Source organism: Propithecus coquereli, unplaced genomic scaffold, assembly GCF_000956105.1.
Source record: "Propithecus coquereli isolate 6110/MARCELLA unplaced genomic scaffold, Pcoq_1.0 Scaffold194, whole genome shotgun sequence".
Taxonomy (NCBI): domain Eukaryota; kingdom Metazoa; phylum Chordata; class Mammalia; order Primates; family Indriidae; genus Propithecus; species Propithecus coquereli.
The window spans coordinates 3,872,821-3,891,231 of record NW_012144300.1 but is presented as its reverse complement, the minus strand read 5'-3'; the positions used below and the strand labels follow the sequence as shown (position 1 = coordinate 3,891,231).

At 43.3% G+C, this 18,411-nt stretch overlaps 1 protein-coding gene across 2 annotated transcripts in view; it reads left to right on the top strand.

Annotated features, from left to right (window-relative positions):
- The window catches only part of JARID2 (jumonji, AT rich interactive domain 2), a 135,703-nt gene that overhangs the window by 76,724 nt on the left and 40,568 nt on the right, over positions 1–18,411 (top strand). For both annotated transcript variants that reach the window (XM_012643267.1, XM_012643266.1), the window contains exon 4: positions 3,692–3,868. In XM_012643267.1, the coding sequence (XP_012498721.1) occupies positions 3,715–3,868 (154 nt within the window). In that variant the 5' untranslated portion in view covers positions 3,692–3,714. The remainder of the gene's footprint in view (positions 1–3,691; positions 3,869–18,411) is intronic.

Genomic DNA, 18,411 nt, shown 5'->3' with positions numbered 1-18,411 from the left:
ATTTATTAGTTACTGTGCAGTTTGATAACAGCTGTCTCAAAAGTACTGAACAGGAAAGAAGTTTGAAGGGGATTATCTTTGGGTTGTATAGTAGCTTTCCAAATACATCTACTAAATATTAATTCAACTTTCTGCTGACTCAGCACAATATAATTATATAATGCATCCATTCACCCATTTTATACTGAGGAATGTGGGATAATTTTCCCTAGTAATAAATAGACTGGTGTGTGCCTTGAGGGTTTTAAAATATCCTTGCCTTTATCTTTTTTGTGTCTAGCAGATTCCTCCTCCTCTGTACTTACTTGTAAATTAAGTAATCAAGCTTGTATCTAGGAAAAGAGGAAATAACTGCTCTCTGTATAAATGTCTTTAATTTTAGTTTCTCACATGCTTTTTCCTTTCTTTTGTATATTTGAGGTTATCATTTAGCTATTTTTCTTACGTATTAGCCTATAATGTTCAGTGTTTCTCTATCATCTTGATCATTTTCACTTTGGCACCAAATGTGAGATGATCTTATTGGTTTTGTCTCAACCAGAAAAAAAGAAGCCACTTTTGCTACATTTTTGCCAGTGCTGTGATTTCTCCTGGTCTGGAATGCTAGCTTGGCCTCTTCTTTGCTTTGCATAGCGACTTGCCAGAAGGATTCTTAGTGGGATTTACGACAGCCACATGGTGACAGAGCATTGGCACACACAGCATTAGCCTCTGTTGGACTTACTCTTTTGTACTTACTCAGTTTGACTGCAAGGTTAATGAGATGTATAGGTAGGAGGGTGTTCAGACAAATTCTGGAGGGCTCTCCCTTATGGGGGCGATGCTGAATGCTCATGCATGCTCTTGCTGGTGGAGAGGTAACAGATTGGCAGTGGCTTCTTGGAGGAAGATACCTAGGAGGACAATCAGGCCGTATCCAGGCTCAGAAGGGACAGTGTTACCCTTGAAGGGTACCTGCCAGAGGGGAGAACGGTTGCAAGCTTAACATTTGAACTACGGGCACTTTCCTGCCTCTGGTGGTGGCGAACTGACCTCCACATCTGGAGTTATTACTGAGCTTCCATCCTTTTCCTCCACTCTCCCTTCTCCCAGAAGTTTTCCTTCCCTTCATCATACTACCTCTCCGCATCTGCTTTAAGAACCCTTTCTTTGTTGTTGGTTCACCTCTAGATCCAGACTGACCTGTCATCATCTGAAGAGAAGCAGAATTGCCTTTTAGGTTGAAGGCGATCTGCTTTCGTACCCGTGTCCTCGTTCCTGGAAGAAATCGTGTTCTTGCCCACCTCCCACTTCAGGGCTGGTTCCGTCAGAAGGACACTTAAGTTCTACTTTGAGAGCAGGTCTCTCAGAAACCCCCGTATTCCTTATTGGTCTTCAGTCTACTATCTTCCACTTCTTTTGTTTTAGCCTCTAACTTTGTTTTAGAATACCCCGGCAGGTCACATCTGTTTGTTTATATTTGCTGAGGTGCTGTTAAAACAAATCCATTCATAAGATTGGGTATTTTTCGCATTTTCGCTTTGGTTGAAGAAATTACCCTAAACACTTTCTTTTTTTTTTTTTCTTTCGAGACAGAGTCTCACTCTGTTGCCCAGGCTAGAGTGCCATGGCGTCAGCCTAGCTCACAGCAGCAACGTCAAACTCCTGGGCTCAAGCGATCCTTCTGCCTCAGCCTCCCGAGTAGCTGGGACTACAGGCATGCGCCACCATGCCTGGCCAATTTTTTCTATATATTTTTAGTTGTCCAGCTAATTTCTATTTTTTTAGTAGAGATGGGGGTCTTGCTTTTGCTGAGGCTGGTCTGGAACTCCTGAGCTCAAACGATCCGCCCGCCTTGGCCTCTCAGAGTGATAGGATTACAGGCGTGAGCCACCGCTCCCCGCCCCTAAACACTTTTTTTTAGGATATCGGTGAAGCCTGGATGCTGAACTGAACATCTAGACGTTTTCTCCACTTTAGTTCTCTGGAACATAAACTCAGTTTTCACCCCATTCTCTCAACATCTTGTGTGTAAGGAATGTGATAGATAGTTGCTTCGTGCTGCTTCTCTAAGGTTTGAGTTTTTAAAAATCCTCAGTGGATTCTGTAAGTGGAAGTTAATGCCTTCCTTATTTCTCACATCCTTCACATGGATTTTTACTTGATTTTCTTTGAATCAAATAATTTTTATTTTTATTTTTTGAGTCAAGAGTTCCACCCTGTCACCCCACCTATAATGCAGGCATAGCTCACTGCAGCCTCGAACTCCTGGGCTCAAGCGATCCTCCTGCCTCAGCCTCCTGGCTAATTTTTCTATTTTCTGTAGAGACGGGGTCTTCCTCAGGCTAGTCTCGAACTACTTGACTTCAAGCAATCCTCCTGCCTTGTCCTCCCAGAGTGCTAGGATTATAGGTGTGAGCCACCGTATCCAGCCACTTTTAGGGTTTTTGGATATTGGTAAGTCCTGAGGATGCCTGAAAGAAAAGGAAAGGACTGGAGCTCTCACTTAGTCTTTGCATTTTGGGGAGATGGGTCATCGTTGGTTTGCTATCTCATCTCCTCATACTGCTTGTTCATTTCCATTTCTTTGTTACAGAACACACAGTTGTTAAAGCTGGGCAGGAATGGTTTTTACTGTTGAGTTTGAAGTTTGAGATCTCCAGGTACAAAGGGAGAGCACATTGGTTACCTGTATCTTTGTTGATGTTGCTCAAGTGTTATTAGCTCATTCATAGGAAAGTGGACAAGAGGAGAAATGAATTTCATATTTATTAGTTACTGTGCAGTTTGATAACAGCTGTCTCAAAAGTACTGAACAGGAAAGAAGTTTGAAGGGGATTATCTTTGGGTTGTATAGTAGCCTCTGGTCCCAAATAATGTACCGATGACTTGACTTTACCTCCTTCTGAATTGTCTTTGTCTGATAAGGAAAAACTATATTGCACTTCTTTATAATATTGAACTTATTCTTGTGTTACTGATCTAAAATTCAGAAGGTAAACATTTGAGGGTGAGAGGTTAAGATATAAAAGGGTAAGGATGTGGGTTCTTCTATTTTTTTGTTTGTTTTTTTAAAATCCAGCACTTTTAGTTACTGTTGGTTAGGGATTTATTGTGGTAATTTACTTCCTGTTAACCATAATATCAAAGTAGTTTCCAAATACATTGGAATTTTCAGGAATCCATATCTGCCATTCATTTCTTATGAATGCAACATAGTTATTTCATATAAGGAAATGTTATCTTGTTTTTACTTTTTCTCTCTGATCGTCTTTCATTTTTTGAAGTCTAGTAATTTATAATCTAACGTATGATCTAAAGTAGCCTCTCTTCCTCACCAGTGTGGCTCGGCATTTTTATTTGGCTTACCTTTTCTTGCTCAATTCAGTTCTCAGTGGTGAGTTTTGTTTTTTCTCAAGAACTAGTCAGGTGAAATTTTTAGATTTTGATTTGTTATGTTTGGTGAGTGGCATCATCCCCCTGCTGGGGAATTTAGCTTCAAATCTGTTACAAGGACACAGGTGAAGTTCTCTTTCTGGGGCTATTGGAAAAAGAAATTTAAAATGGGCTTTGGAGATGAGTAGCTTTGTGTTATCTCCTTGGAGGTGAGGATTTAGGTGTATACATTCTTGAATGTCTTACTTTGGTTTTCCTTCTGGAAGGGCTGAGGGCCAAGGCCTGTGTTTATGAGCTGTCTTCCTTCTCCCACCAGGTTCTCCTGCGCTGCCCAACAGCATGGTATATTTTGGAAGCTCTCAGGATGAGGAGGACGTCGAGGAGGAAGATGACGAGACAGAAGACGTCAAAACAGCCACCAACAATGCTTCATCTTCATGCCAGTCAACCCCCAGGAAAGGAAAAACCCACAAGCACGTTCACAATGGGCATGGTAGGTCCACCGTTGAGCTTGGGTAAAGAAAATAATATCCAGAGCTTGGGTGAGAGAGCTGGAAGAGAACACCTGTTGAGAAGCAGAGAAGAGACAAAGGCTATATAACTGGGTAGTGGCAAAGCTAGTTCTGGATACTTCACTAAGTGCCAGACACTTTATGGGCAAAGTGATCATCAGTACAACACAGTATTGGCTGGCGCAGTGGCCCACACCTGTAGTTACACCACTTGGGGATGCTGAAGTGAGAGTATTGCTTGAATCCAGGAGTTCGAAATCAACCTGGGTAACGTATCGAGAACCCTTATATAATAAAAAATTAAAAAATTAGCCGGGCGCATGTGGTGGTGTACACTTGGTAGTCCCAGCTGCTCCGGAGGCTAAGGCAGGAAGATCCCTTGAGCCCAGGAGCTGTGCTCATGCCAGTGTACTCTACGCTGGGTGACAGAGCAAGGCCCTATCTCAATTAAAAAAAATATATATAGACGTTCTTAGGTTGTGGAAAGGATGGTGATTTCCACAAGAGCCGCAGATAATACAAATCAGAAGAAGGAGAAGACCTCATCTACGAGGGATGGTCAAGAAGATTTTGTGAAACAATTTTTGTGATCCACTTTTAATTATTGTAAGTTTAGCCAGGTGGATACAGTGTAAACAGCAAACTGTTATTCCTCATATGGAATTAAGAAAATGCACATATATTATGCAGTAGATTGGTTTTTCCCTTGAGTGTTCTGGTGTAGAGGAAGAGGAGGAGGGTTAAAGGTTGGGTATCAGAGCGAGGGAACTCATTTTATTTAAATAAGTTGGCCATAGAACATGCCTAGTGAATTTTCAGCTGAGAAGTGACTTAACCGGAGTTGGGGCTCTGAAAAGATTGAGCTGGCATCGATGATGAGGATTTCATGAAGAGAAATGACCTCAAGAAGAGGAAATGCATTGGGAGGTTGTAATTGTAGGCAGTTACCTGGCCAAAGGTAACAAGGACTAAAAGTTGGCCCTGTTTTATGTCTGTCTGTCTGTCTGTCTGTCTGTCTATCAGTATACAAAGGAGAGAAGTGCAGAGGCAGCTTTGTAACTCATGGCTAGTGTGGAGTGTGGGAAAGGGAGTAAGAAAAGAGGGGAAAAGGAGAGGGAAGCAAAGAGAGTGGGGGTCAGGAGGTGTCATGGCTGTTTCCTGTCGATCTCCTACCAGCTACTCTGCTAGACATGTGTTATTCAAGACTCACAAGGACCCTACGAGGAAGAGAGGCCCTGGTCACAAATGGCAGAAGATCAGTGCTAAGTGACTGAGGCAGAGGAATGTTTGTCATCTTTTTTCCCTCAACTCCTGTACACTGAGTTAACATTAGCCTTTTTGCACTCTGGGAAATAGAGGCTCAGGGTAAGCATAGCCTAGACGTGATGGACGTCTGCATTTGCCTTCCATTGTTGCTGGGCATTGTCAACTTAATGTGCCTTCATCTGTCCTGCTTCTTGCTTGTGGCTGTTTTTAGCTCTACCTATAGAGGTATACCCCCTTTTAAGGATTTGTTATTTAATTAGGGAGATGGGGCCTAATACAAAATGGTAACTAAATTTTAACTTTTCAGGAAAAAGGTTGTTCCCTGTAGCTGCTGTCATCAGGGAATCTTGATGGTTGAAAGAGCGCTGCATGTACGAGCTGGGGCGCAGGTACAGATGTGCAGATGAACTTTCTAGGGAAGAACAACAACATACATGGTGAAGTGCATAATATTGTCTGGTTGTGGGATGGTGGCATGTTGTCCCACCAGTATGGGGGGGGTGTACTTTGAGGTGACCTGGAAGGACAGGAGAGTCAATAATATACGCCCTCCTGGGCAGGTAGAAGAATTCTAATACAGAGAGTAGGGAACTGTTGATGATTTTCGATGTAGAAATGAGATGAAATGGGTCATGTTCTGAAATAAAAGGTAAAATGATTGAAGTCGGAGGATTCCATCCAGGGAACTGCTGATGAGAACCTGGGCTTGAGAAAATACAGTGGTGATACAGCTTTTCACAAGGGCCTGCAGAGGCGGGTTGCAGGTAATGGCATAGGAATTAGGAAGGTGTTTGATTTGGGGGTAGGAGCTTTATTATCTGTTGAGTGCGTGGTGGTGATTCTCAGAATTGCTGAGGACAGACAGGATTTACCGTTACGGAGCTGCTGGTTGAAACTGGATGCACTTTCTTAGATGTAAGGTGGAAAGAAAGGAAACTTCTGGAAAACCTTTTTTCTTTCCCTCTGTTAAGTCTTGAGAAGGAATTTAGTTTTCTAGTTTTCTTTTTTATTTAATAGAGAATCAAGAGTAAATAAATGGCTGGGCAGGGTGGCTTACTCCTGTAATCCTAGTACTCTGGGAGGCAGAGGCAGGAGGATTGCTTGAGGTCAGGAGTTTTAAAACTAGCCTGGGCCACATAGGGAGACCCCGTCTCTAGTAAAAATAAATAAAATTAGCCAGATAGGGTGCATACCTGTAGTCCCAGCTACTTGGGAGGTGGAGGCAGGAGATTGGCTTGAGCCCAGGAGTTTGAGGTTGTAGTGAGTTATGATGGTGTTGCTGCACTGTAGCTTGGGCAACAGAGTGAAACCCTATCTACAAAAAAACTTCATGATGTAAAAATCTTCATCATCTGTGTACGTGGATCTTTAATTCCCTTTTCACATGAGCTGCAGGGTAAAAGGGCAGTGAATGTTTGGGAGCACATTACAAGAGTATAGGAAGAAGGTGGGTGAGGGTGACCGAATTGGCTGAATCTTCACCTAAAAGAAGAGGATAACAATTCTGCATCGACCACTGTCGTCGTCATAAGGTGTGAAGGAAGTTCGTGTAACTTTTATATCTGTAGGTACATATCTGTGTGTATGCATTTACACACAGATCCATTGCTAATTTTGGAAAATCTTATAGGATTTTACTATTTTAAACAGTTAATGTTTGTGGAAAAACAATACTGTGGTGATTGGAAAGGGTTTAAAGTTTTCACTTTGGGTATTTTCTTGTTAATTCAAAGGTTTCTGGAAACAGTGTTGGGTTGTTTCGTATACTAATGCATTTTAATGTCTCTTGGCCGATAGGATAGTGTGCGTCTTTAGTTCCAGGGTGGGAGGACTAGGCAGAAGGGGAGGGGGTCTCGTGACAAACCACATGCGCCCCCTCTTACTGCCTTTCTCCCCGTGCCTTCTGTTGTCCCCTCTCACACAGGAGAGTCGCAGCATAAGACACAGGAGCGGTGGGAAACACCCAGACCGGCGGGGCTTAGTGCACGAACTTTGCTCATGCTTAACCCTTCTGTGCTTGCTGCTCTGAGAGTCGTAGACACCAAAACCAGAAGGCCCCTGTGCAGTCCTTTCATCCTACAGGCCTGCTTCTGATGACTGTTTTCTTGATTATGGGTCCCGTTTATGCCTCTTTTTAAAATTGTGTTCAGCTATTGTGTGTAAAAGTGTGCTGTAGTCTCCAGTACAAGTGAAGGCCTTTCCTTTCTGGCAGTTAGAGTGGCTGGCTTATGGCTTTAGTTAGATTGAGATCACCCGTGATTAGCCCAGTCCCCGACCTCCAAGCCTCTGCCTTTCTGGTTATGTCAGTAGTTGAGCTGGGAAGGATTTGGCCCTTGTGGCAAAGAGCCGCCTTTCTCCGCAGCTCCAGCAGAGTCCCAGAACTCTCACGAGAGCTGTTGAAACGGCCATGCAGTTTCTGTTTGCCTGAACCTAAACCTTGGTTCGGGGGTCAGTTGCAGGCCCGAGCGATCTGTCCTTGTGCTGTTTGGGTCTCTTCCAGACCCTATCCGCCCTGCCGTCCTGTACTGTTGTCCAAAGCCCCAGCCCTGTAAGGCCGTCTGTGTGCAGTAGGCCTGTGCCCGTTCCCAGACTACGCACCCGCTCCCCCGGGCATTTCCCTCTGGAGTGTAGTCCTCTCTTCAGCAGCCTCATGGAGAAGTTTGAGCTGTATTTTGTCTTAGTTTTTCTTGTTTTTGCTGTGGCTAGGCATGAACACCTTTCACATCCTTTGCTGCCTTAAACCTGGTCAGTAAAAGCCACATCCTATGGGGTGCTCAGAAGACCAAATGAGTGAAATACAAGCAACAAACCAACTCCACTGCATTTTCTTCTGCAAGATTATTTTGTGAGTTTTCAGCAAATGCTAATGCCTGTGTTAGGGAAGATTTCGTATTTACATGTTCCTGAAATTGCTGTATTTGTAGTGGATTTGGGAAGGAACTCCGGAAGTCATTTCACTGGGAAAAGCTCTGAAATAATCATAGACTCTTTGAGGGCAGGATTTTGCCACATTAACCATTTGTGGAGTTATTTTTTCTGTCAGATATAAAATAAGTTCAACTTCTGTGCATTTGAGAAATATGTGTAAGCCTTTGTGGTAATAGAAGTGCTTTGGGAGAGAACACAGATGAACAAGGCATATAGGATCTACCCTCAAGGAGCTAACGGTGTGGGACGTTCCCTGGCCAATCTGTCAGAAACGCTCTGAGAAATTCAGGCTCTGTCCATGTGTTCGTCCTGGTCCCAGAGGCTGGAATGTCTCATTCGTCTTTGTCATCCCCTTGTCACTTTGTGTTTCTCACATACTGTCCTCCTGTCTCTTGTCTCCTGGCACGTGCCCCTCTTGTGTCCTGCCACTTGTCTTATGACCATTTTGTGGCCCCACCCCTCACATCCACGCACCGTGGACCTTGGTCGGAAGGTGCTGTTGGCTGTAAGCAGCGTATATACTCCAGTTTGGGCTCCGTTAACAATGGCGGTTTGTAGTTTTTGTGTACATTTATGGGTTTTGTGGATTTGTTCTCCCCTTTTCAGGCATCTCAGTACCAGGTCTTTTGTAAAGTCGTATGAAAAGAAAATAGGACCTTAGTCTTTAGTGTTAGGTAGTCATTTAATGTAAAGATCACTAGGTTAGTTCTTTCCCTCCCTTCTTTCCCTTTCTTTCTGAAGGGAAGGACACTAGTTACTGAAGAGGCATTTAAAATGCTGCCCTTGCTAAAAATGGCAGATTGCGGCCAAGAGCCAGGGATTTGAAATGCCTCTTCCAGTGCTCTGCCCTTTACGCCATTCTGTTGTTTAAGGTTGCGAGCTTGAACTTGGTGATGGGTAGGGCCTGCGCTTTGATGGTGAAGTCACCACCCTCCTGCCTGGTAGACAGTGGCAAGAAGCCAGTGCCACAAGGCACTGCCTGAGACACACGGCTCTGCTGAGGTCTGCAGTTATGCTGTTGCCACATGGCTTTAATGTCCTTGGAAGCCAAATAGTAGCAATCCGCAGGATGGCAGTGCTTCCCTGTGAAGCCAGCAGAGGTAATGGAGTGGAGCCAGCTTAGAAATGTACCAGCCACTTGGAATGTTCCTCCAATTTCAAATGACCCAGCAAAAGATGATGGTTTTGTTGAAACAAAGAAGTAAGCTTTGAAGAAGGCCAATTTCAGCCTCAGAAAAACACTGAGCTCTCACTTCATAGTTAGCCATGCTGCCTTACCCTGTTTACTTTGTATCCACTTCTACATCAAGGTAGATGACAAGGAAAGAAACGGATGTCAGCAGTTATTAAAGCAGTCGCTGGTACAAGCACTGGTGGTGCTTGGAAGTTTAAGTCCTCAGGCAAGAGGTACTAGTTGAGTGTAACGACATTTCTGAAGTTACTATTTTCAGTAGTAGAGAAGGAAGTTACAGGTGTTAGAAGGTCATCATCCAAAATTGATAAAACTGAAATGAATATTCCTTAAAAAGTAAATATTTTCAGCTGTGGAATACTCTTATGACTAACATTGGCCTTTCCCTAACCATTTCTAGATAATTAAAATTATACTGTAAGATGAAAAAACAGAACAAAATTAAAGAACACAATTACACTTACAATACCAGTTTTCCCAACATTTGTGTGTGTTGTGTCTTTTTAGGTTCTAGGAGTGTCTTTATCATCATAGTCATCAGGAAATTAGTTTCATGTCCCCCTCTTTTTTTTAATTGACTAATTAGCTATGTCTTCCTGGGTAAGGAATTTATTTAGCTTCTCTGATTTTATTTTATTTTATTTATTTTTTTTTTTTTGGTGGCAGGGTTTCTAATAGTTTATTCCATACTATAAGAACTTGCAGATCTATGGAACTAGCATACATAGAGGTCTCTAAAATTTACAAAACCTTTTTTTTTTTTGGAGACAGGGTCACTGCAGCCTTGATTTCTTGGGCTCAAGTGTTCCTACTGCCTCAGCCTGCCAAGTAGCTGGGATTACAGACAGGTGTCACCAAGCCCTGCTGTTTTGTTTTGTTTTGTTTTTGTTTTTTTGGAGACAGAGTCTTGCTCTGTCTCCTGGGCTGGAGTGCAGCGGCATGAACGTAGCTCACTGTATCCTCAAGCTCCTGGGCTCAAGTGATCTTCCTGCCTCAGGCTTCTGAGTAGCCAGGACTACAGACGAGCGCCACCATGCCTGGCTAATTTTTTCTATTTTTGGTAGGGACGGGGTCTTGCTCTTGCTCAGGCTGGTCTTGAACTCCTGAGCTCAAACGATCCTCTCGCCTCGGCCTCCCAGAGTGCTAGGATTACAGGCGTGAGCCACCGTGCCCTGCTGCTTGTCTGATTCTTCATTTCCACTTCTGGGAAATGAGCAGGGTGGAGTCAATTAGCATTCATTTGTCCATTCATTGATGCATTTCTATCCCAGCATAAAGAACTAATTACTGCTGGTGTCTCGTGCACAGCAGTGGTACCATTCAGATCTCTCACAGTGGACGATGGCCACTGCCGTGTGTTCAGGGGAATGACTTTTCCAGGATTACCTTCTGAGCTGAGTGAAAGTTCTGACTAAAATCCTGTCTTCATAGTTCACTCTGCTTTACTCGAGACAACGGTGCCTTTTTAAGATTAAAACATTTATATCTCACCCTGTTTTCAGCCGGTTCACATTCCTGTCTTTCATTTTTCGTCATACTTCTCTTATAACCGTAGGAAAATTGGTGTCCTGTTATGTCCTCCCTTCAAAGTGTGAGTTGCCGAATGCCAGCAGTAAACTCCAGCACTCTAGTGTTTACACAGGAATCCTCTGGTCGGACTGAGAACTGTTTTTCTAAGTAATAAATGCCTGTCAAATGTTGACAACAATTGCCGTGGCAGCTAAAAGTTGTCTTTCCTGCTACCTTTAACTCAGGTCCATTTCTTTGTGAATTTATAGCAGAAATCCTAGAAATTCCTTGGGATGGGGTTTCATTATGAGTGTATCCATCAATTGTCAAAGGAGATATTTGTTTTAAAGTGACATAGAATAAAGTGAAACAGCTGTTCCCACAGAGGGTTCACCTACAATAAAAAGTTCTCCACGGGACTACAGAAGGTACCTAGTCTATTGGTGTGGTGTTCGGACAATGCTTTATCTTTAAAGAAACTGGATAGGTGGTGGGTCATTATGCATATGAGACAGTGCTAGGCCCTGGGCTTGCCCCTGGAAGTCCCACTGCACCTGATGTGGCGTGATCTGAGGTACTCAGAGTGTTTTAGTCTGGGGTTCAGAGGAGGCCTTCTTTCAGGTTTGGAAAACTGCTGACCTTTTCTGTGAGCTGCTGCGGAGCTCTGAGCTTGATTAGATGCTCCAGGCACTGGTGCCTCGCCGCCTCCGAATAATCAGCAGGCGGGTGTGCGGGGTACCTGAGCCATGCAGCTGAGGCGTTGGGGTTGCTGCTTCCCTGGGTGGGTTAAAGGGCCCTGCAACCTCGGGAGGCCGTGAGGCTCTGTCCTGCTCCTGTGCTCCTCCTACCCCCACCCCATTCTCTGATTTTAGAGAGCTCTTGGTGAATATAAGCAATAAACCAACAGTGCTTTAGGTGAAAATCAGTTGTCTGGATGCATGGGAAGAGGTTGGATGTAGTTTGTGAATATGGTTAGGACTCTCCCTGGTCTCTCCGTGCCTGTTTTACTCCTTCATTTTTAAAAATTAAAATGTAGAGACAGATGATCTCCGTTTCCTTTTTGGTTTTGACTCGGGCAAAGAAGGTGCAAGTGTTAAATAGGTTTTCTAACAGGAAGAACCCAGAAGAGGGCATAATAATTGAGTGGTCAAGCAGTTGCTCAGAATTGTTGGATCTTTCGTAAGGAAAATGGGAGAGCAGGCTGGGTTTTTTTTGTGTGATTCTCTTGTCAAATTTGTGCTTTTCCCTGTTTTGTATGCTGGAGTTGTTGAGGCATGTCAGGAAATCCAGCAACATCTGTGTCCTCCCCAGAGAGATCACCCCCACTGACATGTGGGGAAATGAATGCACAGAAAACAAAGTATGGATAACTAATACTTTATTACTGGAGTGGGTTTGGCCAAAATTTTGGTTAGGCCGCATGTCGAGAAGATTGGTTTTACTTCAGCTGTGTTAGTTTGAAGAACCTAGAACCCGAATTGCCCAGTGGTGTCATGCTTTATCTTGTTTCTCCACAAGCAGAGCCAGGAGCGTGTCTCAGGGCTTGGAGCCAGGACATCTGGCCTCATGGGAGGAGGCGGAAGAAGAGAGTACACACCCTTTGCCACGCCATCCACACTGGGCTGCAGTTAGTGTCCACACAGGCCTGTCAGGGATAGCACTCTTCTTCTTTGGAGTAGGTGCCCTGCTCCCAGTAGTCCTGCAAGAGTCTGGTGTCCCCAGGCAGATGTTTTGTTTTGTAAACATTACACAGGACTCTAATGTTCTCATTTATAATCCACTGCACATCCTAATGGAAATGGATTTGTTTACTAAAATACATAATCTGAAGTGACTTGGACAGCATCATGTGAGCTTTTAACCTTGGGTTAACACTCAAGGGTTACAATAACAATGCTTCCAGCAATTTCTATTTCGATAGCTCATCAGAGTTTCCAAAATACTCTTACATATACAGAACCTCAAATGATCCTAACAATAGACCCCTTAGGTAATCACTATTTAGAAACAAAATAACACAATCAAAACACTGCTTTGTGGGTGTTTATATTACAAGTTGATATTTGAAATGCCTTAGTTTTTAGAAAGTGCTCATAATTGGTAATTTTTTTCACTGGGGTAAGTGAGGTAGACTAGAGAAATTATTTGTAAATGAGTCTGGAATCAGTTTGGCTCTGGCTTTTCCTGAATTCTTTGTAGAGGAGAACTTGGTGAAGGTTTGTTGCTTAAATCAGCCACATATTGTATATTCTTCCAATGCTTTTTTTCAATCAAGAAAAATGGAAGGAATAGGAAAGGCTATTGTTCCTTTTGTGTGCATCTTTTTCTGAAGAGGGATATTTCTCAGAAGACTTTTTAAACAACATGTCATTGGACTCCCAGCTGGAATGATTTAATTGCTTTTGGATTCACACCGGGGGCATGTTGTGTAAGGGCCAAAAAGCAATCATTTGGACGAGTTTATCACATTTCTGCTCTGTGATTGCCTTCGAGGTGCACTGAGCCCTCTCTTTGTCTGGGCTGGGCGGGGGTTGTGTGCTGCAGGGCCAGGGTCTCACCGTAGCTACGGTCAGCGAGGACAGACGCTCTCTGACAGATGCTTTTTTCTCCAATTTTTTTTCATGGGATAGCCTCTTTACCTCATTTTAACCCCTGGTAGCTCCATTTTTCCTGTTGTCACAAGTGAATACTCTGCAAAGTTGGAGTATGGGCTGGGAGCTTATTTTTTAAGGGCAGTAGTATGTGCAGAGTCGGGTTACACAGTATGTGTTCCTAGCCACCCCCCCTCCACATTTGGGACAGTGGTGTTTGTTCAAGGCCACTTGGCAGAATGGTTCAGAGTACAATTCAGGCACTGAACCACTTACGGCTGCAGTCTTGCTGTGTTTTAGTTTTCTTATCTTTAATGAAGAGATCATAGGGGTGCCTTTTTCATAGGTTTTGGTAAGAACTAAATGAGTTTTAGAACAGTTCATGGTAGGAAGCACCTTATTGCCTATTATTAACACAACATTTCATTGAAAAGATCCGAAAGCTTAGAACAACCTTATAATTGCTGAGAAAATTCCAGAAAGTTCATATGTCTCAAATGCCTGGCACATGATGAGGGCTGTCAAAGAGTTGACTGTTACCACTGAGTGTTGTGACGTTATCAGTCGTCCCAGAACTATTTTGTGAGCTGTTTCAATATGGTAGAAGGTTTGCAGTAATTCCTGTCTGTGTAATCATCTAATCCCATTTTCTTCTCACTTTATTGTATTTGTTCCACAGGTACAGGTAGGGCCTTAGGGGGGATATACATGAACACTTAGGACAGCTGGCGCTGGCCCCATGTGGTTCAGTGTGGAGCCCACCTTCGTAACAACTCCTGTGACAGCTGGCTAGGAGACGCTGCAACTAGTGGTGGAAGAGAGGCTCCTGGCTCTGGGTCCTCCTGATCAGGTGTCATTAGGCTGGCTGGTTGTTTAGCCACTTTACACCTTAGCTTCCTCCTCTGTAAAATGCTGTTATTAACACCGGACTCAAAAAACCGTTTAGGAATTGCAGGGTAAGATGGGGGTGGGAGTGACTGCTAATGGGTATGGGGTTTCTTTTTGGGGTAATGAAAACCTTGCATTGTGGAGATTGTTGCACAGCTCTGTGAATATGCTAAAATCCATTGAATTGTACACTTTAAATGCGTGATTTACATGCTGTGTGAATTGGTAGCTTATTAAAGATGCAAAGCAAAAATCTGCAGGGACTAAATGAGGTGGCAGATGTACGTAGTACAGTGCCTGGCACTTGGTGAGTTCTCAAGAAAGCAGAGGGTGGCTACCATTCCTATTACAGACCTTGTGCCCCAGGACTCTCTTGCTTAAGAACTGTGCTACTTTTGCAGTTTGTTAATGCTTGTCCCGTTCCGACTATGACCCGTGGTTCTGTGCTGCTTTGTCTTCTTGCCAGTGACAAAGTATGAGAACCTTCCAGGCCCATTGCTCCTAAAGGCCACTTGCCCAGATGTTCCTCCCATGGCCCCCCTCTGGCACACTGAAGAATGCAAATGCCTTAGAACCAACTGATGCACAGAGGCTGGTAATCGTCGGTCCTTTGCTCAGCCCCTGTGGGGGCCAGGAAGGCCAAGAAACCATTTTTCAATGACAAAAACCATTCATCCTGATTTATGGTCTTTCTGTTGTCCTGACCTTTATATTCTCATGAAGGTCTTATGGCCTTTTAAACTTCAGTATTGTAAGTTATCAGTAATATACATGGGCTGTCCGGAAAGTATCCAACCATCGGCAATATATGGCTGGATACTTTCCGGACAGCCCTCCTATGTAAGAAATACATTTAAAAGACAGAAATATCCAAATCTATTCGTTATTTCATGTTGTTGCACATAATGTATTTTTAGATCTGGGTACACGGCAGACCAAATTGTGATTGGGGGAAAATATTCTATGGCTTACAGTATTTAAGTTCTTCTATAGAAAAGTAAGAAAATGCAATTGGCTTTAAATTCTTTTTACATATTTCTTTTCTATGAAATTGTAATCAAAGCAAGAGAGAATTCATCGTGTAACAGTTGCAAAAGGTTTTTGCAGACCCCCTGTAAATCAGTAGAGTTTGTTTATGTTGCTGGAGTCGGGGTGCACGGAGGCTGCTGTAGGTTTCGTCTCTGGCATTCTGGCTTGATGTTTCCTCCCAGTGTGAGTGAGCTGCCTGCTTACTGCTAGATTATAATGGGGCTTTCGCTCACCTGAACTATGTTCTTGCAGCTTTCCCTGGTTTTACACGTGGATGCTGTACATGCTGTAGCTAAGTTAGTGGAGCTGTTTTGGCCCAGGGCAAACTGGGTTACAACATTCACACATGCTGCATTAAAATCCTTTTGAACTGTTGGCACAGGTTGGCAGACATGCCATTGTTTTCAGACAATAGTGACTCAAAGTTGAACTGGCTCCAGGGAGCAAGTGTGGCTTTTGTACAGTAACAAGGATTTAATGCCAGCCAATTGATGGAGTCTGTGTCCTGCCCGAGTCAGGATGCCTTGTAATGACATGAAGCTTGCATTTCAGTATCTGGCTTGAGATCAGAAACTTGCTGTGGATCTTTTTTCCTTTCCTCAACACATTTCTTCTTTATTTACAGTGATTCATTCTTTGCCCCTTCCATTTGTTTGGGAGTGAGGACAGGAAGGAGGTCTTTTAATTTGGGGGTTAGTTTGGTCCAGTCGTCAGGGTATTCTGTTCATTTTCTATCTTGGCCTTTGTTTCCCTGCTAGCAGACCTTTCAGCCTGGCCCTCCGTGATGGCTCTGTCCGTATCTCTCTGTCAAGGAGGCTAGGCCTTCAGAGCCGTGTTATTTCAGGTCAGACACTGAGTAATCCCAGGATAGCATATAACTTTTGTCCGACGCCAAATAAGGACTCCTCTTTCCCACTCACCTAATAAAAAACATCAGGATTCCCTCCTGGCCTTTGAATGAGGAGCCTTTATTATTAGCTTGAGTAATTAGCAAGATAGGGGCATCTGGTTCTGGGAGGGGCTTGGAGACAGAAGTGGATGGCTGGCTTTGTCAGCTCTCTGTCAAAATAATTATTTTTGTCAAATGTGCATCTTGTCTCTGCCATTGTAGCAAGAGCTTTCAAACAGATCACCCTTCTTAGAGTTGCATAACTCTTTTCTCTGAAGAACACAAAGCATTTTATACACTTTATTTAAAATACTTGAGTGAGTCTTGGAGGGCAGATAAGGGGAGGCCACCTAGTTGGTTTGTGGTTTAAGGAATTGAGGCACTGATGTGTTTGGGGAACTGGAAGTCTAAATCAAGAGTCCATGTAGGTAGTGAGGGCTTTTAAAACTTCATGATGGGCTTTTTCATAGGCTGCTTTAAGGGTCTCACCCAGGAAGCTTGTCAGGATCTAAATATGTGAGCCGAGCTTTTGGGAAACCTTGTTTAGGACAAGTTCCCTGAAGCTATAACTGAATTTCCCCTTAGAAAGTGTAGCTCTCCACCTTTCAAGCTGTCGCAGGACTGCTGTTAAAGACGTTTCTAAAGTAACTGCTCTTGTCCATATCTTTTTCATCTCTCTTTGGGAGCAAACCTTAACTTCTCAGGAATGAAGTGACCCTAAATCAAAATACCAGCCTTTAGTTTTAAAGATTGTGCTTTCTGTGGTGTGGAAACACTTGTCTATAGGCTATTTAACTTTCAGAGTATGTGTATACAAATCAATATATTTGTCTCTGTTCATTAACGTAAAGCTATTTGTGTCTGGGTACAATACAGTTTCCTAATGTGGTTCGCGGTGATGAATGCTTTTTTTCCTCTCCTTAAAGAAACTAGTCCAATTATTCCTTTTAATTGGGGACAGTGTGCAGAGGACTTCTATACATCGAACTTTCTCTGTCTTTCTGTCTCTTATGTTCACAGGGTTTAGTCTTTCCCTGTGAGAGTGAGTTTTTTTTTTCCTTCCCCCTTCTCTCCCTTTCTCCAACCTTACAAATTAAGACAAAAGATAATTACTTGGAGGGGTAAAACTGGCAGGTTCCCACGACACTTAAAATTAATGAGCTGTTGAGTACAAAATATACCTTGTCTTTGGCTCCATCGTCTTTGCCCAGTCTTCCTCCTCCCCCCTTTCTTCCCATTTAACACATGATTTGACTTTTTGGCTGTGTTTGCCATTTGGTATATTGCTGCTGTAAAATAGCAAGATAGTTACAGAAAGTGGCTTCATTTGAAAACCATCTCTTTGTTTGCAAATCAAAGTTAATTTGATTCAGTTTTAAATTTTTGTGTATTTGAAAACTCTTCCTCTTTGTGGATATTAAAATATTCTTTATGAGAGGATTGTGCAGCCAGTAGGGCTCGTTAGTTAATGCCACCTGCCTCATTCTCCCCTCGGGTTCCTGTTTCCTGTAATCCCTAGTACCTCACTTCCTCTTTGACTTGTAGGGCTTTGCTTTCCCGAGGAGTAGGTTGGGTGGCATTAAAATAATACCAAAGAGTTGTGCATCCCATTTGGGGTACAGAATACTGATGAAAGATCTGGTTTTTCCAGATCAGAAAGATATTGCTGACTAACCACAATGCCACTGTTAACAAATTTCTGGGAAGTCCCAGTTTAGCAACTGGCCTCGCCTCACAGCTCTCTTGGAAGAGGGTGAAGCAGAACTATGAACACGTGATTCCTATTGGTTTCATGCTACACGTAAAGCTTCTTGAAACCATGCTGTAGTTAATCATGGAAAAGATGGTTCCAGCCCGAGGATTTCAGGAGTTTTAGATTCAGGACGCCTTTCTTATTTTGTTTTGTTTTTTAAATAGGGACGGTGTTTCTACTCTGTTCCCCACACTACAGTGTCTGATCATAGCTCACTGCAGCCTCAAACTCCTGGCTCAAGCAATCGGCCTGCCTCTACCTCCTGAGTAGCTAGGGCTATAGGTGCTCGTCACCACACCCAGTTAATCTTTTTGTTATTAAGAGACATGGTCTTGCTGCATTGCCCAGTCTGGTCTTGAACTCCTGGCCTCAAGCACTTCTACAGCATCACCAGGACCCTTTTCTACTCTTAAGTTATAGAGGGACCCCCCAAAAGGCTTTTGCTCATGTGGATTACATTTATTAATATCTACCATATT